This window comes from Corythoichthys intestinalis, chromosome 14 (genome assembly GCF_030265065.1).
Source record: "Corythoichthys intestinalis isolate RoL2023-P3 chromosome 14, ASM3026506v1, whole genome shotgun sequence".
In the NCBI taxonomy this organism is placed as follows: Eukaryota; Metazoa; Chordata; class Actinopteri; order Syngnathiformes; family Syngnathidae; genus Corythoichthys; species Corythoichthys intestinalis.
This window is the reverse complement of record NC_080408.1, coordinates 30,036,886-30,063,106: the sequence shown is the minus strand read 5'-3', so window position 1 is coordinate 30,063,106 and position 26,221 is coordinate 30,036,886. Positions and strand designations below refer to the sequence as shown.

Below are 26,221 nucleotides of genomic sequence, written 5' to 3'. Positions count from 1 at the left end.
AGTCCTTGACAAGGTTTGCACACACTGCAGCAGGGATTTTGGCCTACTCCTCCATGCAGATCTTCTCCGGAGCCTTCAGGTTTCGGGGCTTCTTCCGGGCAAAACGGACTTTCAGCTCCCTCAATAGATTTTCTATCGGGTTCAGATCTGGTGACTTGCTAGGCCACTCCAGGACCTTAAGATGCTTCTTACGGAGCCACTCTTTAGTTGCCTTGGCTGTGTGCTTTGGGTCGTTGTCATGCTGGAAGACCCAGCCACGACCCATCTTCAGGGGAAGGAAGCCATCTGAAGGAAGGAGGTTGTCAGCCAAGATCTGGCGATACATAGCCCCATCGATCCTCCCCTCAATACGGTGCAGTCGTCCTGTACCCTTGCAGAGAAGCAGCCCCAAAAAATGCTGTTTTCTCCTCCATGTTTCACATTTGGGATGGTGTTCTTGGGGTTGTACTCATCCTTCTTTTTCCTCCAAACACGACGAGCTGAGTTTAGACCAAAAAGTACAATTTTGGTCTCATCCAACCACATGACCTTCTCCCATTGCTCCTCTGGATCATCCAGATGGTCAGTGGCAAACTTCAGACGTGTCTGGACATGCACTGGTTTCAGCAGCGGGACCTTGCGTGCGCTGTAGGATTTTAATCCATGATGGCGTAATGTGTTTCCAATAGTTTTCTTCGAGACTGTGGTTCCAGCTCTCTTCAGGCCATTGACCAGGTCCTGCCGTGTAGTTCTGGGCTGATCCCTCACCTTTCTCACGATCAGTGATGCCCCACGAGGTGAGATCTTGCATGTAACCCTAGAACGAGGCAGGATAGACCGTCAACTTGAACTTCTTCCATTTTCTAATAATCGCTCCAACAGTTGTTACCTTCTCACCAAGCTGCTTGCTTATTTTCCTGTAGCTCATCCCAGCCTTGTGCAGGTCTATTATTTTATCCCTGATGTCCTTACACAGCTCTTTGGTCTTGGCCATTGTGGAGAGGTTGGAGTTTGTTTGTTTGAGCATGTGAACAGGTGTTTTTATACAGGTAACAAGTTCAAACAGGTGCAGTTACTTCCGGTAATGAGTGGAGAACAGGAGGGGTTCTTAAAAAAGAACTAAGAGCCGAAATATTTACTAGTTGGTAATGTATCAAATACTTATTTCATGCAGTTAAATACAAATTTATTATTTAAAAATTATACAATGTGATTTTCTGGATTTTTGTATTAGATTCCGTCCCTCACGGTTGAAGAGAACTTATGATACAAATTACAGACCTCTACATGGCTTGCAAGTGGGAAAACCAGCAAAATCGGCAGTGTATCAAATACTTGTTCTCCCCACTGTATTGTGTGATTGTGTTGGTGTCAAGTGAGTGTATGTTTTATTTGAAAAGAAATCAGGAATATACAGTATATGTAGGCATTTCGGAATCAGGAAGTCCAACTGAAAGCTCGCATACTGACTGAAATATGCTTCTCTCTGAAGTCATTATTTTATTTTGTATAAGTTCGAAATTGTGAAGCTTGGTGTCATTGAAGAACGATTGTCGGCCACGTCTCCACGATATGTCAGTCATTACATTCATTGCCAACATTCAAGAGCTTCCCACCGACACACCCACTCCATCGACAGCCAATCAGATCAAAGATTTGTAATTTAAATATTGAATATTCTAATTGGATCTAGCAGCTGATTATTAACAAGAATTAGGATTTTGCAGAAACACAAAAGAAGGTTCAACTGAACTGGCTGTAAAAATGACATTCAGAGCACTATGAATGCAAACTCGGTAAAAATAAATAAACACTCCAATGTCACTTTCAAATATTTTTTTAAGTAAAAATAATGTTAATTTACATGCCTGACATTCAGGGAATCTGGAGTATGTTCTATTTGTTGTTATTTTATTAAATTCTTATATATCTTTTTAAAATACACTGTATATTAAATGTGGCGGCACAGTGGTTACTGGTTAGCACAATTCTTCATAGTTCTTTTTCAGGTCAAGGGGTTGATCCTGCGCCCTAGCCTTCCTGTAAGGTGTTCACATTTTCTTTCTGTGCTTGCATGGTTTTTCCCTGGGTACTCTGCCCACCCCACCCAAAAACATGCATGCTAGGCTGATTGAAGACCCTAAATTCTTTGTAGGTGTGACAGTGACTGTAAGTGTGAATGGTTGTTTGACTATAGTAGCTGGGATAGCTTACAGTACCCTCGCTATCCTCTTGAGAAGAAGGAAGATGAATGAATAAATATATTTAATGTAATGTTAATTTCAATTTAGTTTTTTTAATAAAATGTGTGTTATTACATAATATATTTAAAAAATATATATTCATATTTGTGCATTAAACAGAAGGTGTGAGCTGTATTATTCCATTCATTTGAACATTAAATTCCTGTTAATATTTTTCTTTATTCAGATTTTAATTTAATTTAAAATCAAGTGTACCCTGCCTCCTGCCCGTTGTTTGTCCCTTGTGAGGATAAGCGGTTCAGAAGATGAAACGAATGAAAAATCAAATGTGCATTGCATTGTATATATTCGCAAATTATTCTTCTGAATTTCAATGTATATGTATTTTATGTGTATCAGTGAATTACGTTTTTATTTTTTAGAGTATTTGGCCATTTAATTCATTTGCCATTGTCATAATTTAATTAGTGTATCATTTTAAACGTTTTAATTTAATTAATTATTGGGTGAAAGTAATGATCCCCCCCCCCGCACCCCAACGATGTTTTTATTAATTCAACAATAAAAATACAAAAATAACAACAATACAAAACAACCAGTTCACGTAAAATACATGTACATCATTTACAATTTTTACCTTTTGATATTAGGACAAACAAAGAAAATAAAATGCTGGATATCATTACTATTTTCATTACAACCAAATCGCGTATTCCATAAGAATTTCCCACGAGGTACAATTTTCCTGTTTCTAATTTTAAAAAATTCCCTTAATTGTTTGTTTGCACATTTCTTGTTTAGAGGTCGCTACCATTTCCATTTAGTAGACACCCCAACACAACAATGCTGTCTAAACATTGCCAGGAGAGAGTGACGTCATAGCAATCCACACGCACGCGGGTGGGGCGGGGCGGCGGCGAGGTGGTGGCCAGGCAGCAGCAGCAGCAGCCAACAGCCAAGACTCATCCACCGGTGTCATGGCTTCCTAACAGTCGAGGGGACTGAATGAGAGCGAAAACAAGCCCTGCTGTCTCCCAGGCCCCGACGCGCTATCACAGTTTCCTCACTTAATCGAGGAGGGGGGACCCTCGCTTGTCCCCCAGGATAGAATCTTTTTCTGTTTATTTTTACATTAAATTTTTTGAGAATTTGAGCGTTCAATCTCTCCCGACGTTTCAAGGCAAGCACCGCGGTGGTGGAAGATGGCCGACCCGGCGGAGTGCACCATTAAAGTGATGTGCCGTTTTAGGCCTCTCAACAGCTCCGAGGTGACCAGAGGAGACCGGTACATTCCCAAGTTCCAAGGGGAAGACACGGTTATTATCTCGGTAAGTAAAACGCTATCCAACGTGGCTTTTGTTGCACCTTCCTACCGGGGCCCCCGGGCTCAAGTCAACGATACGCCATTTTAATTGTCTTTTAGCTTTACGGTACGTTAGCGCCTTTAGCCTGTTAGCTCGAAGGATTGACCCTCTCCGAAGAGGCAAGCAGCGTGCGGTGAACTGTCACCGGGAATCAAATCGATAATCTGATATTCGGTGGATATTGTTGGCTGTGTGTCAAATCTGAATGTCTTCTCATTCGGCTAAATTAGCTCCTACCGCGGCTAACCAGCTGTCAATCAACAAAGCCTCTCAACGCGGTGCCAGTTAGCCGCGTTAGCATACAACACATTTGAAACTCATGTATTTATGGAAAATAAATGTCAGAAGTAGTGGCTAATGCTAAATGCGCACCCATTTTGAACGGTAAGTGGCTGAGCTTTGATTTAATAGCTGCTAAGCAGCCAACAGCCGGCCTTTGGGCTCAGCTTGACCGGTCTTAACAATTATTTAATGAAAAGCTTACGTAGCACTCAGCCTCTCCGGCTACCTTACTTAAATGCTGGGGGGTACCCATGTTTTATTATATGTGTCCCCCCCAAAAACTAAAAAATGAAAAGGTGATATTAATCTATGTTGTATAATGACGTCTGTGAAATGGTGCTTTTTGACGCAGCTCCACTGTCACGTGACGGTGAATCGATGTAGCTACCTTCAAATTGAACGCATCCCTGCTTTTTTCTAGCAATCTCATCACAATATTTGGAAGTCCTCGATAGTATTATCAATGACGTGGTTTTCCTGCCACGTGACAATAGGATCCGGTTAGTTACCTGTATAGTGAACACCCTACGTCTTAAATTGCTAAATAATTGCCATAAGCCCATTTAAAAACGCTAATTCATTCAATTGATTTAAAAAAAAATTTTATATAAGTGTTGTTTCCATGCATATAGGCCTGTATGTGAACTGACAAAATAAGTCAGTGATTTATTTTTCCAAATATAGGTTTCGGTGTAATCACAAAGAGAATAGTCTGTTTTCCAATGCATATCAACCATTTTGCCATGATGTTTCATCTCTGAGAAACAGCACCTTGAAGTTGAGTTGTCAGTGCATGATGGATTTTCAAATTTTAGAGTACAGTGATCCCTCGCGACTTTGCGGCTCAACATTAGTGCCCTCAGTGCATCACAGATTTTTAAAATCTTCTTATCAGTATCTTTTTTTTAAGAATAAAATACTTCTAAGAACATTTATGGACACCTTATTTTCATCTATGTACAGTACAGGCCAAAAGTTTGGACACACCTTCCCATTTGTGATTTTCCTTTATTTTCATGACAATTTACATTGTAACTTCTCACTGAAGGTAATAAAACTATGAATGAACATGTGTGGAATTATGTACTGAACCAAAAAGGTGAAATAAATAAAAACATGTATAATAGTTTAGTATCTTCAAAGTAGCCACCCTTTCCTCTTATTACTTTTTTGCACACTCTTGCCATTCTGATGAGCTTCAAGAGGGAGTCACCTAAAAAAAAAAATTCACAGCTATACCTTTTCAGGGTTAATTAGTGGAAATTATTGCTTTATCAATGGGGGTGGGACCTTCATTTGTGTTGCATTCAATCAGGTGTGTCCAAACTTTTGGCCTGTACTTGTATGTATGATCACTTACATACACCCAAACACGTACCATATGAGAGCGTGAGCGAATTAATGTACAGTACGTAATATTTATACATTATTTAATTTATATTACATGTTTCAAACATGTTCAAATGATAACATGACTTTATAGTGTTTTATAAAGTTGATGTTATGTATGCACAAAAAAAGTGTATGTTAAAAATGGAGTGAGTCACACTACTTTTTTTGCTACGTTTTTCCACTTTACGTGGTCTTTTCTGGTCCCCATTCACAGTGATGATGAGGTGATGTGATATGAGGTAAAGTGAAGTGAGGGATCACTGTATACAAACTCAGAAAATGGCTTTTGTGTTTTTATGAGTAATCCTTCACTTGTCCTTAGTTACCATCATGTTACTAAGGATGGACCACCACCAAAGTTGTCACAGAAACTCAGGTCATTCTGAGTAGCAAATTATTGTAGGTTTTGGCCATGAAATAATCACATTATGTATCCCCTCAAACTGATAATTCATTGAAAAACAGTTTCACTGACCCTCATCAATGGCTAAGGAGTCTTGATTGATGGATTAATTTCCAAGTCTGAACCATTGTCATTGTCAGCCATTGAGTTGACCATTGTCAATGTTATTTTCGAGTTCACCAGAGCTGTCGTGAATCCCTGATTCTTCCCAGTTGCTGATTCCACCTTACAGAATCATTGGGACCAGTTCAGTTCACTGCCATGAATTTGCTGCACAAACCATTTTGCAACTTTGCAACCAAATTGCAGTTAGATTGTTAGTTATGTCTGTTTTCCTCTAAAGAGCCAGTAAGCTTGTTAATCTGTTTTTTTACATTGAGAATCTGTAAAATAAAATGTATCTATAGATTGTCTTCAATTGATCTTTAAATGGTTTCATTTGTCATTAATGTCAGCCATGCGGTGGTTTGATTGCTGAAGAAAATTATATACTTGCTGACTTTTGATATAATTTAGTATTATTTTTTAAATTTCTGTAGTCTAATGAGCTGTATGACAGTTTCCGTGAATATTTACATGACAGTGGACACTAGGAGTGGGAACCTCAGGGCATCTCACGATACGATACGATTCGCGATACAAGGCTCACGATAGCGATTATCTCACGATATCACGATACAGCGATTATCGATATATTGGTCAGAAATTGGATACATGATATTCTACGATACAACTGTTGAAACGAGAAAAAAAGATATTTCAAAATAGAAAAAATACTGTTTAAATCATTTATTAAACAGTGACGCCTTTTCTGTGCAACATTGCTGTAAATATAAATCTACTGCAAATTGTGCAAGGCAAGGCAAGGCAAATTTATTTATATAGCACAATTCAACACGAGGCAATTCAAAGTGCTTTACATCACATGAAGATCATAAAAATCACATTTAAATTAATACAACGTAAAAACCAAGACAAAAGATCGCACTTAATCACAGAATAAAAATAAATAAATACAAATAAAACAAAAATAAAAAATAAAACAAAAACTACCACTCCTAATAATAATTTAAATCAGCAATGGAGATAAGCACAAGAGGAATAGAAAGCAGGTAGATTGAAATATATAGACAGTTATGGATATGCAGTGCTAAACAAAAGCGTTTTTAGCCCTGATTTAAAAGAGCTAACAGTTTGAGCATACTTCAGAGGTTCGGGTAACTTGTTCCAGAGGTGAGGAACATAATAACTAAATGCTGCCTCACCCTGCTTGGTTCTTGTTCTTGGAACATGCAGAAGACCGGTTCCAGACGACCTTAGGGGTCTGGATGTCTCATAGGAATCTAACAAGTCAAGCATGTATTTTGGTCCAAGGCCATTAAGTGTTTTGTAGACGAGCAGTAGTATTTTATAGTCTATCCTTTGACTCACTGGAAGCCAGTGTAACGATTTCAAAAGCGGTGTAATGTGGTCCAGCTTCCTTGTATTTGTGAGGACTCTGGCTGCAGCATTCTGTACTAGCTGCAGCTTCCTGACTGATTTTTTATCAAGACCTGTAAATATACCGTTGCAATAGTCCAATCTGCTGAAAATGAATGCATGCATAAGTTTTTCCATGTCTTGTTGTGTCAGAAGCCCCTTAAGTCTGGTTATATTTTTTAGGTGGTAATAAGCGGATTTAATGACGGACTTTAGATGGCTATCAAATTTTAGGTCTGAGTCAATAATTACGCCAGGGTTTCTGACTTATTTGTAGCTGTAACTGACATTGTGCTAAGTTGGCTGCTTGTCTTTTACCTTTCCTTTTTTGGCCCAAAAATGATCACCTCTGTCTTCTCCACATTTAACTGGAGAAAATTCACCTGCACCTGCGCATATAGAGTAAACAAACCACAACCACTGATATCTCTTGGAGAGGTCATGATAAATGGTACCCTTAATTTCTTTAAAGTTTTAAATCTTTTAAAAAACAAAAAAAACAGTGCTGTAGGTGTCAGTCAGCAGTTGAGCTTGGAGTGGGGCAATGATAAAATTGGTGGGTCTTTTCTTCGTATATGACCTTTGTTGCCAAAAGCGTTGGTTTGAGCACTTCCACTACCTGCTTCAGCATTTGAGATGTCAGACTTGGTCAGTCACAGTCTTCCTCACCTTAAAAACAACAAAATACAACAAAATATATAGTAATAATATTAGGTACTTCATAGCTTGTGAGTTGAAATCCTGATTTTTTTGTGTGTGTTGGAAGTATTGAATGAAAAAATAAATAAATTGAATGTATAGGAATTAAAAATGCAATAATTACCTATTTTTAATATGTAGGCTACATTAATTATCATGCACATCACTTTATATATCTTGGAACCTTTTCAAACCATTTTTATAGCTTATTGTATCAAAATGGCAGTAATAAGTTTGTTTAGTAAACTAGATGGAAAGTAGTTCTCGAATAATATTAAATAAATCAGTAAATTCATGTGGGCTTGTTTGATATTCATTTTCATCCAGTTTAGGGTCCTGGTTTATTTTTATCATTCAACACCAAATGTCATCAAAATAATACATGTAAATTAAAAATGAGTTACATTGCAAAACTTTCTTACCTCAAGTGATGAAAGCGAAGCAGTGAAGAAATCCGGTGTGCACTTCGTCACTAGCTCCCAGTGAACCTTATTTTTGTTAGACAATTCTTGCATACAGCAAAGTCCTTCTTCACCATACTTCCTTTCTTGTTGGTGTAAAATCTAAAGTGTGTCCCCATGTGTGATTTGTAGCAATATTTTTCTCATTTTTTCCTCCACCGTTCTCAAAAAGCTTTTTTATTTTTTCAACCCACTTGGAGCTTCTTCTCTAGACGACTTGTGCGCACTTTACCTTCACCACTACTCCCGAGCGCCCCTAGTGGACCGCCAAGGAATTGCTCAACAAACATTGAGCAGTTTACAGCATCCATACACCATTGTATGGCCAATATGTTAAATAAAAGTATCGATACTTGGTGGGAGCATATCGATAACTGATCGGGTTGCAAAATATCGCGATATATCGCTGTATCGAGATATTGTCACACTCTTAGTGGACACCCGTGCCTAATGTTATGTTTCTGGTGATTTTTTTTTAAAGAGGCACCTTATATTCAGAAAGGTACAGTAATCAAACAAAAATGAATAATAGGATGATGTCAAAATTTACTCACATTTACTTGGTAAGTGTGAGCGAGTAGTAAGGAAAAATCTGTCATTTAAGAAAAACACACACAAGACATCTTCAATAGCTCTGAAGTATTCTAAGTTTTTTTTTTTTAACACTTAGTTCACCCATGCTTGAAAAGTTATAATAACGCTATTTATTGGAGCATTTTCGGACCAATAAAGTGAAATTCGATAATTTCCCGCAGCACAGTTGATATAGTCTCATGGCAGTCACTGCCCTAAAAAAAGTATAATTTGCAGACTCATTACGCTTAAAAAAATAAATGGCTTATAGACGATTGGATTTCAGAGAAATGGCATTAGAAGTGCAAGGATACTGGTGTGTATGTTGTAATTTCATACTTTCCTTCAGTTTTATACCTGGTAATACAGCATAGTAGATGTCATTACAGGCTCACCATCACGATAGTCCCCTTGCAGGATTGTTTAGCTATACAGTATATGTATATACTCGTCCTTCTAAAAAAAATTGCATATTGTATTATTTTCTGTAATGTAGTGATAAATATTACACTTTCATATATTTTAGATTCATTACATACAACTGAAGTACTTCAAGCCTGTTATTGTTTTAATATTGATGATTTTGGCAAAAAAGCCAAAAACCAAAAATCCCTATCTCAAAAAATTAGCACATCATGAAAAGGTACTCTAAAGAAGCAACTAACCTAATCATCTGAATGTACGAATTAACTCAAAACCCCTGCGAAAGATTCCTGAGGCTTTTAAAAACTCCCAGCCTGGTTCATTACTCAAAACCGCAATCATGGGCAAGACTGCCAACCTGACTGCTGTCCAGAAGGCCATCATTGACACCCTCAAGCAAGAGGCTAAGACACAGAAATAAATTTCCGAGCGAATAGGCTGTTCCCAGAGTGCTGTATCAAAGAAGTCTGTGGGAAGGAAAAAGTGTTGCAGGAAACGCTGCCCAACCAGAGGAGGTGACTGCACCATGAGGAAGATTGTAGAGAATGGCCGATTCCAGACCTTAGGGGACCTGCAGAAACAGTGGACTGAGCCTGGAGTAGAAACATCCAGAGCCACCGTGCACAGGCGTGTGCTGGAAATGGGCTACAGGTGCCGCATTTCCCAGGTCAAGCCACTTTTGAACCTGAAACAGTGGCAGAAGCGCCCGACCTGGGCTACAGAGAAGCAGCACTGGACTGTTGCTCAGTGGTCCAAAGTACTTTTTTCAGATGAAAGCAAATTTTGCTTGTCATTCGGAAATCAAGGTGCCAGAGTTTGGAGAAAGTACCCACAGTCAGTGATGGTCTGGGGTGCCATGTCAGCTGCTGGTGTTGGTCGACTGTGTTTTATCAGCTGCTGGTGTTGGTCGACTGTGTTTTATCAAGGGCAGGGTCAATGCAGCTAGCTATCAGGAGATTTTGGAGCAGTTCATGCTTTCATCTGCCGAAAAGCTTTGTGGAGATGAAGATTTCATTTTTCAGCACGACCTGGCACCTGCTCACAGTGCCAAAACCACTGGTAAATGGTTTACTGACCATGGCATTACTGTGCTCAATTGACCTGCCAACTCTCCTGACCTGAGTTGAGAGACACCAGATCCAACACTGTGGATGAGCTTAAGGCCGCTATTGAAGCATCCCGGGCCTCCATAACACCTCAGCGGTGCCACAGGCTGATTGCCTCCATACCACGCCGCGATGAAGCAGTCATTTCTCCAAAAGGATTCCTGACCAAGTATTGAGCGCATAGCTGATATAAATAATTGAAGGTTGACATTTTTTGTATTAAAAAACACTTTTTTTGTATTGGTCGGATGAAATGTGCTAATTTTTTGAGATAGTGATTGTTGTTTTTTCTCTCGACTTTTTTGCCAAAATCATCAATATTAAAACAATAAAAGGCTTGAACTACTTCAGTTGTGTGTAATGAATCTAAAATATATGAAAGTGTAATGTTTATCAGTACATTACAGAAAATAATGAACTTTATCACAATATGCTAATTTTTTGAGAAGGACTAGTATGTATATTTTTTTCATGGGGAGTCAGCCAGTCTTCCCAAACAGAGCTATTCAAGTAATCTGGTGACGTTCTCGTTTTAACATCGCAATATAAATTGCAAACCCCCAAAAGTTGCAATGGCTGTTTTTTTTATAACATCGATCAGTCCTAATACAGACTGAATGCCTGTCAACTTCAAAGTCACCACTCAGGTTGTCGTGGATTCTAACTTTGAAGTCCTACTCCGGTCAATCATGAACTGACCGATTTAGTTCAATTGGAAACATATTTTTTCTGTATAAAGTGTAAAGCTGGACAGTGGACACTGGACACCATAGAGAGGTGGTTTAGTTTTCTTCCTCATAATTTTACGGTTTAGTCCTCAAATCTCTACCAGCATGGTTTCCATCCTTTGAGTAATTGTGGAGTTAATTCCTAGTTAGTCAGCCTTCAGCCTGGTGGTGTTTGGGCACACTCGTGCTTTTTTTTTTTTTTTTTTTTTTTAAGTTTTGTGTTGTTCTGATAGTTTTATATTTGCTGTCTAATGAGTTATGGCTTCAATAGAACCTGTCCACCTCCCAAATTTTCTGTTCCCATGCGCCAGGAAATAGCCTGCCACTTAATGCATTGATCAGGGCTTGAGACTAACTTTATTTTACTTGTAGAAAAGTAACTGGTCGCATAGGTGCAAGTGAATTATAAAAAGCAAAAAAAAAAATCCATACGTCAGATTCTGGGGAATTTGAAGCCCTGTAGATTGAGAAATTGGTTAAGACGAATCGAATCAAAATCGACGGAAACCTAAAATATCATTCAACAATGTAATTTTTGAGATGGGCAAAATTCTGAAACTTTTTATAAAAAAAAAAAAAAAATGAAAAAAATGCTTATTTTTTATTGCTATAGATGAAATCTAACTCATTTTGTTAAATCTGTCTGTGTCTACATGATAAAATTAAGTCAACCTGAAGCCATTGAATCGAAATGTGGCGAGCTTTGTAATACTGGCAAATATTGTGTTGTTTCCCATCTTATTGATATCATATTGTGATTTATACTCCTAATGAATACTATTTAGTAGAGGTGGGAATCTTTGGGCATCTAACGATTCGATTACGATTCAGAGGCTAAGATTCGATTATAAATCAATTATTGATTAACGCCCCCGCCCCCCATTTGCTGCTTTTAAAGTTTCGTACATTAGTTACAAAAATTGTACAAAAATCTTCTCAGGCTTAAATAAACGACTATTTCAGTATCAAGTTAACAGTTCAAAACAGAAAATAGTCAAGTCCCCATTCTGTATCAGCAGCTTTAAACTACATTCAATTAATTTAATGTTGTGAATCAACCGTTAAAGTTATTAAAATTGCTCCCGTTGTTTCATAATTTCCTTTCTGTCTACTTTCGACATGTGAAAGTTTTTTAAAACTGTTTTAAAGATAGATTCAAGATTTTGCCGATTTAGGAGTATTTTAGATAAAAAGTTAATTAGGTTCGCTTGGAAGGTTCGCTACAACAGCCTTCCAGGGAGGTATACTGCTTCAAGATGGCAGCTGTTTGTTAACGCCAGCAAGTCTGTCATTTTTCATCTAGTCTTCTATACATGTGCTGCTAACGCAGCCGAGTGTGTCATTTCGCATCTAGTTCTTTATACATGTGATATCTACCGTAGCATTTATGGACGTAGTTTGTAGCGGCTTTCGGCAGCAATCAGGTATAATTGTTTTTTTAATCTAGCAGCATGAGTTGAGTCAGAGCCGTGACTTGAGCATTGTCATTACCCGGGTAATGACAAGCATGATGTTTACTCTCGGTCTGGTCCGCATTGCGTCTTGAAGACTACGCTGACTGTGTTTTAGTTCCGCTTTACTTGACATATTTCAATAATTGGAATTTGGATGTTTGTGAATCCTTTTCAAATCTTTCACTGCCGTATCGTAAATAATCTAAGAATCGTAAATTTCGCACACCTCTACTATTTAGCTATGTAACTGTTTGCAGTGGTACCTCAACATACGATTGCTTTAACACACGATCTTTTCGACATCCGACGTAAAATTTGACACGCCATTTGTTTCTACATCCGAAGAAATGCTCGAAATACGATGATTCATGACATCGTCGCAATTTCATTGTTTTCCCGCAAGACTGACGCACTGCGTTTTTTCTTGTGAGAGAAATCCTCATGGGTTCCAATAATGTTAAAGCAAAAAAAGGTGAGAAAAAAAGGTGAGACTTACCATTGAAATGAAGATGGAATGATAGAAAAATAGGAGCGTGGGGTCCACGTCCGTGAACTGCTTGACAATACTCCTCCAACCTCGGCTCGCCAGTCTTTATAAATTAAGGTGACAATTATTATTCTGGTTCCATCGTCAAAGAGATCGCCAGCTTCGTATGTTTTTTTAATGATTTATTTCAGAACACAACAACACAACAGATAGCAACAACAGGACGTGAAAAGAGTCAACTGCACTCTCTCACTCTGCTGTCAGCCCCGCGGTGCGTTCAGGCACACCACGCAAAATACACCCGTAGCATTAGAACTTGATTTGTTACATTATTACAGGTATTATTATCATTATTATTGTTAGGGGTGTAACGGTACACAAAAATCTCGGTTCGGTACGTACCTCGGTTTTGAGGTCACGGTTCGGTTAATTTTCGGTACAGTAAGAAAACAAAATGCAAAATATAAATGTGCTAGTTGTTTATTATACACTTTTGTGCTTTCAACAAGAGGAACATTATCCTATACAAAGCTAGAATTCTGCTCAAAAAGTAGCATGTATTTAAAGATAATCCAACAACAATTTGCCTTTCAGACCCGGCGTATTGGTCAGCTTTCTTGCTGAAAGAAAGAAGAAAAAAGAAGTCCTGTGCTAAAGAGAAAAGCAATCCCAATTCAATGAATCTTTTTTTTTTTTTTCTTATGAACTGTTTTCAAAAGCTTTAGTGGTGGATTTTCTCAAGTTAAAGCGCCACACAGAAATTAATAAATTTAATTGTGTAAGCAGGATCTATGTATTATTCTTATTATTTAATTACAGGTGTTTTAGCTCATTTCAATTTATTCTATTTAAATGGGCTATTTATTTTATTATGTGTTTATATTTTACAAATGTGATGTAGTATTCATTTGTATTGTATATTTTATGTTGTATAACTTTAGTTCCTATGTGAATATTAGTTCCTACTTGTTTTGTTGTGGTAGGAGGGTTTTGTATTGAACACGGGGCCGTGTTGGTTATTATTATAGCAGAGAAGACAGCAGTAAATCAACAAAGACAAGTCAACTGTGCCCCAATCTACCACTCAAGAGATCTGATGGACTCAAAAAGTGGGTTACGATTGCATATTAGTTTGAAAATTGACCGGATCCATCGTATTCTTACACGAGTGACTTCCGGTCTGCCCAATCCTAGCAAGTAGTATTGACGCAGGAGGGCCGCGTCTCGCGTCAAATAATCTCTGCCGTTCTTTTCGCATGCGTCGCATAGAGCCGCGTCTGGGACGCGTGTAACACGCGGCCACACTGCGACTGATGCGCATTGGCTGATTGACTTTAATGCACGCGTTTGACTGCGTTCTCGCGACGGCCACGTTGTCGCGCCATTGACGTTTCTGGGTTATATACTGTCCACCGTGTTGGTCCTCATTATAGTAAAGAAGACAGAGTAAATATAATCTACACAAAGAAACTGTAACCCGATCGACTCACAGCCTCAAAAAGTAAGGGTTACATTACGTCAGAAACTTGTTCGGTACGCCTCCGTTCCGAACCGAGCACCCTGTACCGAAACGATTCAATACAAATACATGTACCGTTACAACCTTAATTATTATTATTACGTATTACCGTATTGGCCCGAATATAAGACTGTGTTTTTTGCATTGAAATAAGACTGAAATAGAGGGGGTCGTCTTATCTTCGCGGTCGAGACATTATACCCATTCACGACGCTAGATGGCGCTAGATATCATTGAAGCGATATTCTGTCATGGCGGATCTCAGCTACTCTCCCTATTCATGACACCAAATGGCACCAGATATCATTGAAGCGATGTTCGGTCATGACAGATCTCAGCTACTCTCAAGTTTAAACAGTTTATATTAGTTTATATTATTATTTTTATTGCAATGTTTTTCCTTATTCAGATTTGTTTCGAGACTACAGTTACAGTTAGACTTCACTTTGATGATTAATGCTGTTATTGCAATTTTGTTGTTATATCACAATAGATTGGTTTATTTACATTTTAAAAACCAGAAGCCATTCATTTACCGATGTGATTGCACTTTAGTTTACATATTTAAATGTTCCGATATTAAGATTTGAATGAGGCAAAATAACATGCTTTTTCTCTCAAATATATTGTTATAATCATTTGTTTCAGATGTACTGTAATTATTTTCTGTATAAAAATTAATTTGGTGTTCAAAAAGTCTTTTTTTAAACTTGAGTCTTGAAAAAGAGGGGGTCGTCTTATAATCAGGGCAGTCTTATATTCGGGTCAATACTGTATTATTCCGATTTTTATTCATAATGTATTTGTTTTGCTCTTTATAATTGCTTTTTACAGTAGTAACACCAGTATTTATTAAGGATTTCGTAAAATAGCGCTGGGCTGGTGTGACTAGAAGAATGGGTACCACTGCAGATAGTCCGGTTGGAACAATAATGATGCCTGTCCCGAATTAATTAAACAAAACTTTCTCTTCATCAACGCGTTACCTTTTTATTTTCTTTCTATGACAACGTAGGTCTTAGCTCTTTGGAGAAAAACAGAAATCAGAAAAACAACAAATTGCAACTCGCCACAAGGGGGCATCCAAAAAACGTAACATGCAAACAACCTGGCATTTTTAACAGATTTAGTGTAGGTTTTCGGGCTGTGGAACGAATCACTGGAATTATAATGTATTCTTATGGGAAAATCCTCCTCGACATACGACCATTTCGACCTACAAACAAGGTCTTGGAACGAATTAACTTCGTATGTAGAGGTACCACTGTAATTGCTTTCTGAAGTATAGGATTTTTGTAAACATACTTATTAATATAAGTCTCTTTTTATTAAAGACTACAGAAATAAGACAATATTTGCTGCTAAAAGGCTTAAATATTTGTAATATTTTTTGTTAAAACAGCATCTCTAACGATTAATCAATTATTTAAATAGTTGTCAATTAATTTGGTTCAACTTAATATTTTTTGAAACCTTTTATTTTAGGCACAATATAGTTAGCGCTATTGAGCAATTGAAATGGTCCTTTTGACATAGGTCCACTGTTCCATGACAGTGGGTAATATAGTCATTTTCTTGGGGGCAGGGCCACATTCTATTAATTGCCTGCCACTGACTGGTCGAATGCCGTCAATGAGTCAGTAAATCATTATAATCCAGTTAAAAAGACAGCCTTAGATTGATTTTTAATGTGGCCTTTAGACATGTGCCGGTTACCGGTTTCACGGTTTACCGTGGTGTGCAAACGTCGCGGTTTCAAAACCACTAAAATTTTCCGTCATACCTTAGTACGGTATTCGCTGTTTTTCATGTGCCAAAATGCAGCCGAAGTGGCTTGGTGCAGCAGCGCTCACCCTTCCCGTTTGTTGCCGTGAGTGTCAGTAACGCTATTCTGCTAAACAGCCAGCAAACCCAAAAACCAACCCTCGAAACACAAAGCGTACTTTTCTTCAATTTATTGAGCTCTCAAATCGTGGTGAAATATACAAATGAATACATTTAAAACGTTATACAATTGTATTTTTCCACATGTGAGTAGGTTCAACAGGATAGCAGTAGCACCATGAAAAAGGTCGCCAAAAACAAAACATACATTTTCCTTTCAAATTCAATATACAAACTAACTAAAACTTACAAAGACGAATGTTAGCCTAGGCTAAGCTGGGAGAGCAGCTTGGTCGACGTTTTATGTCTCACAGCCGCTGAGTGAGAAACAAGCTTGAATGAAGGAGGGAGAAAAAAAAGGATCGCGTCAAAGATCGCTAATTGCGAAAGGAGGTCTCACTCCTCACTTTTTGTTTTAGATGAAACCTTGAAACCTCAACAATATTTACATTTTAACTAACTTATAAAACTAACTTATACATTTTTAACTAACTTATTAACTTATGAATTCTTTGTTCTTTTTAACACAAAGGCATGACATCATGTAGAAGAGAGTTGACACAGTGGCTGAAAATGGCGAAACTTCAGCTTCTCCCCCTCAAAAAAAGTCATACAGTATATATTTTTAATTTTATTTAGAAGTGTTCTTACTTTTTTATACCAATTATTTTGTTCTTGCTCTATTATTGAGCAACTTGAGCTCTGGCTGTGGGTATAGTCTAGGTTCTATTTATTTTAATTTATATAAAATATTTGTTATTTTTTGTTAATTTATTTATTTTCACATTAATTTATTTTCACATTATATTCATGTTCCAATTTGCAAATATGTTCTGAAAAAAAAACCTGTTCAATGGAAAAAAGTTTTGTTTTTTTTTAAACCCATACATCTCAAAATTTTGGAGCTATAATTGCAATACCGTGATACCGTGAAACCGCGGTATTTTTGCTCACGGTTATCGTACCGTCAAAATCTCATACCAGCACATGCCTAGTGGCCTTGTATTGTGTCTGACAAAATCTAGAAGAACACAAAATTTGGAGATATATTTTCATGGTTTTAATGTTTTTTCTCTACACATACCTTTCTGAAATGGGTTTTCAACCTGCATTGTTGGCCCTGGGTCATTCTGTAAAACAATGTTTCGCTGTCTCTGTAGAATGAAAAAAATGTAAAGACTTAACTGCTATGTTGATTTAAGAAAAATTGTCTACGTCGTCTGAAGGCGTCTGAATAATAGCAGGCTTGCAGTCCGTGCCTTTTAGGCATTGCCCGGCCCAGCATGGCCAAGCCCAGCCAGTTGCTGACAGCCTGCAGTCGTGTCAATATGCAGTGCGCCTTGTGACTGGAGCCAAATAGTGTGTGTTCGCTTAAGCGTCTGCTTTGAACAAGTACAACAGTTGAACTGTTGACCAATCACGGCAGCATAAAGTCAAGTCAGATTAGAGAATAAATTAGTTCCTCTGATCATCGGATGCTATTTATTGCGCTGGGTTTCAGTCAAGGATGTGAGAGAGTGCCACATCACTTTTCAGTCTGCTTCCTCTAGGAAAATACGACAGAAAGTGTTATTTCTGGATGTGTCCATACTGGATATTTTGGTTTCCTAGGTCATGCTCTTGAATTAAACGGGCAATTGCTACTTTGTTCCAACTCATTTGCTCGATGAAATGTCAGACAAGCCTGTTTTTTGTGTGTGTGTGTGTTTGTGTGTGTGTGTGTGTGTGTGTGTGTGTGTGTGTGTGTGTGTGTGTGTGTGTGTGTGTGACTAGTAATATATCATGTATGGGGCTTAGTATGTTGCTTATCATTTCATTAGTTACTTGTGTCACATTGGATTATGTGACCATATTTGCTTGAGAAACAAAGACTGAGCTGCCAATTAAGTGGATTTTTAAAAATATGTGCTTTGCAATAAACTAGAAAAAATACAGGTAAAACAATGTCTTTCAGAGTAACAGTTTGAGGCCTTTTGAAATCTTAATATGCACAACAATTTCGCCTTCTGTGCATAGTTAGCTGGATTTAAATAGATTTTCGTTCATTTTCAATATTTAAGCGTCATACAGACTTTTCATTTTCTTAAAAAATATAATTCTTATGTATTAAATATTTTTCCATAGACGATCAAGGTATTTATTTACTAAAAATATAACAGCCATAACTCAATCACTGGGTAGTTTTTGAAAGTGTTGGCCATAATGTTTTAAAGTTAATTATTTTGTGTCGTTACGGTGTAAATGTAACTAAATCACTGATTCAGAAATTAAGCTCTGCATTTAAATATATCAAATGCAAAAATTACAAATCAAATCATAATATTGGTCAGAAAAATTGCAATCACAGTAGGTATATTTTCAAAATTATGCAGTACTAAGGTTTGGTGTATTGTTAGAGCTTTGCTAGCTCACTGAGTAGAGTAAGGGAAAAGTTATCTGTGTAGGTGTGGCATCCAGGTAAGGCCTTTGTGAAGAGCTGAGCTATCGAGTTGTGTTCTGCCTAGCAACAAAGTCCAGGGAGGCTTCTTCCCATTGTGCATGCTGAACATGATCACCAGCAAAGTTATCAGAAAAACCTTTTCACATGAGCTGCTTCCTCTTCCTGTTGTCATATTGTCAACATGTATTCCCATTAGACGCAAGTGTAGGTAATGAGGCCAGTGGTCGCATTGACAATGAGGAGTTGACAAAATGGGTGCCATGCTATTGTTTGCCTCTGATGACTGGTGTGGCTGATAGTGGTGCGGCACGTCGGCAGCCGTCAGGTTGACACACAGGAAGTGAATTATCAGCCTATTAAGAAGACAAGCGGTGCTTGACATGCGAGCACCTGTTTACCGGAGATTATACAAGGCGTGGTGCCAATCAAAGACGTATGTTAGCTGAAGGTGCTTTGGATACACAAAATCCTGGAAGCTGTGTTTACATTGTAAAACTGCAAATTGTGCGGCACATATTGTTCAACAAGAAGCAAACCGGTTTATACGGAACATTTATTGGAGAACTATTTGGCCCTGTAAAGTGTAAAAACCCACCAAACATTTACGTGATCAACATGGTGTAATATTTGTTAATTCGGCTGTTTGTTTTATTTATTTATTTATTTTTAAATAATTTATCTACTTCACTGTGAAAATAATGGAAGTTATGTACTACTAATAATGTGTTGTAACAATAACCTGTTGTGACCTCTGCCATTTCGAGAATACAACAAATTCCATATTTGCATTTATATGATTCCGTCTCCATTCGAACAATGTCGCAATGCCGCGTGAAAATGTAGTATTCATGCTAGGCCCTAGGGGGCAGTGCAGATTTACAAAGTGACATCCAATGATGCACTTTGACAACAACAACCTCCTCAGCCTGGAAGACAACATACCCGCCCACTCCCAAAATGGCATTTTTCTTTTCTCCAAAAGGCACAGAAATGGAAACATTAAACATATTTATATATAAAAAATATTATAAAAACAGTAAATTAAAGACGACGTTCCGCCATGTTTGTTGGTTTCAATGTCTAGTAGCAGTACTGTGCGAGTGCAGACGTCACTGGCACGAGAGATTTTCATTGATATGGTTGCGGAGCAAGGCTCGCAATCGAATTCTTCCATTTTGAAGCCCGGAATCAAAGGTTTGCATCTTCACCTTCCGTTTTCACCGACACCATTTAAAGCCGAAGCCATTCTGCAACATAATCACTGCATCTAGTTGTCGCAGAGTCGCCATGTAAACTGCCCCTTAATTCCCTCTTTCTCTCAGTGTTGTTTATACTGAACATTTGGATAAAAATTCAAAAAGCGTTTTCTTAGCGGGGCACAAATATATCTGGTGCTGGATGTCAATCTGATCGTATTTGCCATCATCATCTTTTGAAGTAATTTAGATCAATATCTGTCACTACCAAAGAATTGCAATGAGCCAATATCAATAATGACTCGTACAGGTATGGATAGATGTTAGAGCAGTGGTTCTTAACCTGGGTTCGGTGAGTAAGTCGAAGGGGTTTGGCGAAGTTAAACAAATGCAGAGTCCTATTTTCGTACGCTGATTAAATCTTGGAAAAAGTGGCTTTTTAGACCAGGTTTTGGACTGATTTGCTCCCAATTTACAGGCTTAAACCATTTCTTTAAACCGCTAGTCCTTGATTTGATGGGAGGAGTAACTGGTTTTCTCAATGGAAGGTCGACTCGCACTTGGTATGAGGGAATACAGCAGACCAATGGGCAGCGTAGTCTAAAATTTTGACTTGTTTATAAAACATGCTGTGAAAATTAGAATTTTGATTGGGAATTTGCTAAATTACTAGCTTGCTAGCTTAGATATATTGGTTTTGAATTTGGAAAAAAATTGCTTTATTATGTAGTTCCGAAGGGCTCAGTGAATCCACACGTGAAACTTGCGGGGTTCGCTACCTTTAGCAAGGTTAAGAACCACTGTGTTAGAGCAATTGATGTAAAAACAAGCAGAAATGTATTTGAAGAGGTATTGTGATGGACTTCATGCGCAATACATCTGGCATGGAAGATCTGGTTGACAGTTTTTGTCGTTTGTATCGTTTTGTTTTCAGCTCATTTATAACATAAATTTTCACACTGACTAGTTGATGTGCAATGATCCATTCATGCAGCTTTTTTTTTTTTTGAAGACAAATTATATATTATCAATTCTGGTATAAAAAAAAAATCACCCTCTGTACAATTGCCATGAAGCAATAGTGTTGCCATGCAGTCCAAATTCAAAGTTTGTACCAGGCTTCAATTTGGTTTATTTTGATATGTTTGGTGTTTCATATTGAAGCCTTATTGAAGCTTGTTCGTTTTTAAAGCCAGCCTCTAGTGACAATTTTCGGTACTTCAAGGTGTTAAACAAAAGTTGGCACAGGGATCGTTTCAGATGCAAGATAGCACCTGTGTGTATTGGTATTCTACAATGGTGGGGCAGGGGGTGTAATTTTTACCTGACACACGTCTCTGTTATGTTCAATAAAACGCTCGGAAACTGACTGTGTGCTCACTGCTGTTTATTGTAAGTCGCCGTCTTCCTAACGCAGCACTCTTCCCGCAAAAACACACTTTACGGCCGTGACGTCACGCCGTCGTAACATTACCCTGTGGCTGTGGTTACATGCCACATTCACCCCCCCCTTTTTTCAAAGTGCAAAAACATTCAAACATATTAACAGAACACGACATTAAGGCCGGAACGTGGCCAACCTATCTGGGTAAACAGGGTAGACTACCTGTTTACCCGCATAGCCAAGTGGTTTATTCTGCCACATAACAGGCTATGCGCTAACCTAAACGTGAGTGAAGGACATAGTCTCTGAGATACGGGGGCTTACGCCGAGCCCGAATAGGGCGGGGCCTCGGTCCGAGGGCGTCACCCGGCGCCTCGGGTTCGGGTGGAATTCCCGGCGCTACTGGAGGGAAATCCCAGTCCCCCGCAGTGTGGCGAGGATCAGCCGCGGCGGCCAGTTCTTGTGCTGATGGCGGGTTGACGCGCCTAAGGCGGCTGGCATGCCAACGGGAGCCGTCAGCCAGGCGGAACGTAGCTGGGCCCAACTGTGCTAATATCTGTTGGGGTGAGGACCAGAAAGACAGTAGCTTGTGGGACCGATGGGGCCGGCGGATACGGACCCAGTCCGACACCTTCAGTGTGTGTCCTCTCACCCGACGTGCCATGTCGTAGCGGTGCTTCATACGGCGTTGATTCTCTGCCACCTTGTCGCCGACAGAGGTTCCTGCTGCTGGAGGGCCTGGAGAATCTCTCTTGGGAGGACGCAGTCGATCCATGGGAAGTTGGAGTTCCCGTCCTAGCATCAGGAAGGCTGGGGAGCTACCTGTGGTGGCATGTGGCGTAGCTCTGTAGTGCAGTACTGTGTTCTGCAGTGCCGTGCTGAATGGGAGACCTTCGGCCAGATGCGCTCGCAGGCCGTTCTTGAGGGTCTGGTTAAACCTCTCTACCCCACCATTGGCCTGCGGGTGGTACAGGGCCGTCCTGATGTGTTTAATTCCTTTCTCCCCCGTGAAGGCAGCGAAGTCAGCTGAGATGAACTGGGGCCCGTTGTCGGTGGTAACGGCGTCAGGAACACCCCAGCGTGCAAACAGGGAGGAAAGAAAGTCAGTGATTTGCTGTGTGGTTACAGAACTCACCGGGAGGACCTCCGGCCACTTGGAGTGGAGGTCGTAGGCCACCAACAGGAACCGCTGGTGATGAGGAGTGCCATGGAACTCCCCACAGATGTCCACCTGGATGTGGGACCACGGCGTCGCAGGCCATTGGAGGGGCTGCAAAGGCGGCGTAGGGGGCGGGCCCGTCTTACCGCTGATAAGGCAGGCGGTGCAGTCCTTCACCATCGTTTCAATATCTCTATCTATGCCTGGCCACCAAACCAGGCTCCTGCAGCGCTGCTTCACCCTCACGATGCCCAGGTGACCGTCGTGTGCCATGTTCAGGATGCGTTGTCGTAGGGAGCTGGGGATCACCGTGCACAGCCCCCGGGCGACGCAGTCATCGTTCCAGCAGGAAAGGTCGTCTCTGACCCGGTGGAAGGGCGCCAGCTCCTCTGGCACCTTTGCAGGCCAGCCCTCTCGGATAAATGTGCGGAGCTGTACGAGCACAGGGTCCTGTGCGGAGGCCGCCTGGAGCTCCTGCAGGGAGACAGTTGTTTGGAGGGGCTCGTGCAGCATGAGGATTAGCTCTGACTCCGAGCCGTCCGGGGCGATGTCAGGCGGTGAGCTGGGCGTGGCCCTGGAGAGCAGATCAGCCACAACATTATCTCTACCGGGCGTGAACACCGTCGTGAAGTTGTAGGCTTGTAGTCTCTCCGACCACCGGTACAGGCGCAGCGGTTTGTGTCCCGACCCTGTCGTGGCCAGGAGGGCTGTGAGTGCTTGATGGTCGGTCCGGAGTGTGAAGTGCCGCCCGTAAAGGTACATGTGCCACCGCTCGCACGCCCAGACGCAGGCTAGCGCTTCCCTCTCCCCTACAGAATACCTCTGCTCCGTGGGAGTCAGGGATCGTGAGGCAAACGCCACGGGACGTTCGGTCCCCCCGTGCAGCTGGGACAGGACTGCCCCTATCGCCGTGTTGGACGCGTCACAGGTCACCAGCGTAGGGCTTCGGAGGTCGAAGTGCGCGAGTACTGGAGGGGAGGTGAGCTGCGTCTTCAACAGGCGGACTGCTGCGGAGCACGTGGGTGTCCAGGACCAGGGAGCATCCTGCTTGAGGAGGGCGCGTAGCGGTGCCGTGGTCTCAGAGTAGTGTGGAAGGAAACGCAGGTAGAACGCAGTCATGCCCAGGAATGAGGACAACTGTGCAGGGCAGGAGGGCTCAGGCAGACTCAGGATGGCTTCCACGTTTGAGTGGAGTGGGCTGAGGCCGTCGGCGTTCAGGCGAAACCCCACAAACTCGATGACAGGCGCGGAGAAGATGCATTTCTCCCCGTTCAACGTGAGGTTGTGGCGGGTGAGCACCTCAAGCACCCTGGAGAGGCGGTCGTCGTGTGAAGCTGCTGTCGCACCGTGCACCACTATGTCATCCAGGTACACGACAACGCCAGGTATGCCGGCAAAGATGGTGGTCATGATTTTTTGGAAGCAGCTGGGGGCGGAGCTAAGACCAAAAGGCATGCGGGTGTACCTGAAAACGCCCATGTGCGACACAAAAGCGGTGAGGTTGCGGCTTTCTGGATGCAGCGGAACCTGCAGGTAACCCTGGCGGAGGTCAAGCTTGGAGAAGACTGAGGAGCCGTGAAACTTGGCGGAGAGCTCTTCTGAAGTGGGCAGAGGATATTTATCAGGGATTACGGCTTTGTTCACCTGCCTGAGGTCGATGCAGGGGCGCAAGCCACCCGTCTTCTTCCGTGCCACCACCAGGTTGGAGATCCATGGTGAAGCGTCCACCCGTTCAATGACGCCAGCGTCCAGAAGTTTCTGCAGCTCGGCTGAAACATCATCACGTAGAGCGAGGGGCAGACGGCGGAGAGGCTGGATGACTGGGGTCACCTCTGGGTTCAGGAGTGGCTGGTGGTTGAAGGCAGTGAGGCAGCCCAGCCCAGTGAACAGCGATGGCCAGCGGTGCAACCAGGGTGTGACGACAGTTAGAATATTGGCACCCAGGTTGTCTGTAATGGAGAAGCCTAGAGCACAGAACAGGTCGAAACCGAGGAGGTTGGCGCCCTTGCGGGACACCTGGAAGGTGAAAGCCGGGAGGGTCCTAGCGCCATAGCGCACCGAAAAAGTTGCAGTGCCAACCATGTCGATCTTGGTGTGTCCATAACCAAATAGGTCCTCTGTACCTGGTTTAACAGTCATTCGAGGGAAGAGTCGCCGGACTGTGGACTCATTTAGGAGCGACTTGGAGGCTGCGGTGTCCAGCAGCAGCGACAGGCACACGCCGTCCAGCTCGACTGTGCACCACTTGAACGGCCTGGTGATGGCGCCCACCGAGTGGATTGTGGTGGAGCCAGATGCGTTGGGTGGACGGGGCCCGGGGTTCGCAGGTGCAGGAGCAGAGCGGCAGACTCTAGAAAAGTGGTTCATCTTACCACAACGTTGGCATCTTTGACCAAGTGCCGGGCACGTGGGCGCACGTGTGCGGTGTGACGAGGAGCCGCAGTTTCCACAATGTTGTCCTGTCGTGGCGCCCCGACGTCCCGCGACATTAACCTCCAGCTCGTCGAGAGGGGCGGCGGTGTCGGGGAGTGGGGCCGCGAGAGCAACCGTATGAGAAGGAGAAAGATGTGGGGCGAGGTGGGGAAGGGCTGGAGCCGGGCCCGAGGCGGCTAGCTGGGACGCTAGCAGGGCCGCTGACTCAAGTTGGAAGGCCATTTCCACGGCTCTAGACAGCGACGTGTCGTCTGGCGATAAAAACAGCTTCTCCCGCAGTTTAAGGTCCGTCGTGTGTTCGGCTAGCTGGTCTCTAATCATCTCGTCCTCCAAATCTCCGAACCTGCAGACGCTGGCCAGGCCCCGGAGGTCGGCGACGTAATGGTGGACCGACTCACCGGGCCGCTGGCGACGCTGTCGGAAAATAATCCGCCGCACCATGACGCTCTGTGGAGCAGCGAAGTGGCCGGAGAGCAGCGCAATACAGTCCGTAAATGTCGTGGCCGGTCCGAGGGTCCGAAAGATGCGTTGGCCCTCGCCGCCCAGGCTATGGATAAGCATTGCCCGCCTCCGCGCATCGCTAGCGCCGGCTAGCCCGATGGCTTCAATAAAAATCTCGAAGGACTCCAACCAGCGGGGCCACGGGATTGGCGGCTCGCCAGGCAGGGCGAGGAACGGAGGAAGAGGAGAGAGTGGAAGCTCCATCTTCGTCGCCAATGTTATGTTCAATAAAACGCTCGGAAACTGACTGTGTGCTCACTGCTGTTTATTGTAAGTCGCCGTCTTCCTAACGCAGCACTCTTCCCGCAAAAACACACTTTACGGCCGTGACGTCACGCCGTCGTAACATTACCCTGTGGCTGTGGTTACATGCCACAGTCTCCCCTTCTTATGTTGAAAGCAATCACTGTCGGCTGCCACACTTCTAGCACATTGTAATGATGGCTTTCAAGGAATAATGAGCTCTTACAAGCTGTCTTGCACATCACCTTAAAACAATGGGTAGCAAGGTAGAACTACATTATTACTTGAAGGTCTGTCATTAAAGATTTTTGATACGGATGTTTAATGTCGAAACATGAATAAATCAACAAAGGCTAATAGCTAATGTAGACGGCCCATTTAGACCAGAGTGCATCAGTCCGATTTGGTTTCTGCATTTAGTGCTGACA

At 41.6% G+C, this 26,221-nt stretch overlaps 1 protein-coding gene across 2 annotated transcripts in view; it reads left to right on the top strand.

The window, feature by feature from the left end:
- The first annotated feature begins 3,112 nt into the window (after positions 1 to 3,112).
- The window catches only part of LOC130930365 (kinesin-1 heavy chain), a 43,513-nt gene continuing 20,404 nt past the window's right edge, over positions 3,113 to 26,221 (top strand). Inside the window, exon 1 of one of the 2 annotated variants that reach the window (XM_057858268.1) lies at positions 3,113 to 3,511. In XM_057858268.1, the coding sequence (XP_057714251.1) occupies positions 3,386 to 3,511 (126 nt within the window). In that variant the 5' untranslated portion in view covers positions 3,113 to 3,385. The remainder of the gene's footprint in view (positions 3,512 to 26,221) is intronic. The other variant, XM_057858267.1, reaches the window with a different exon arrangement.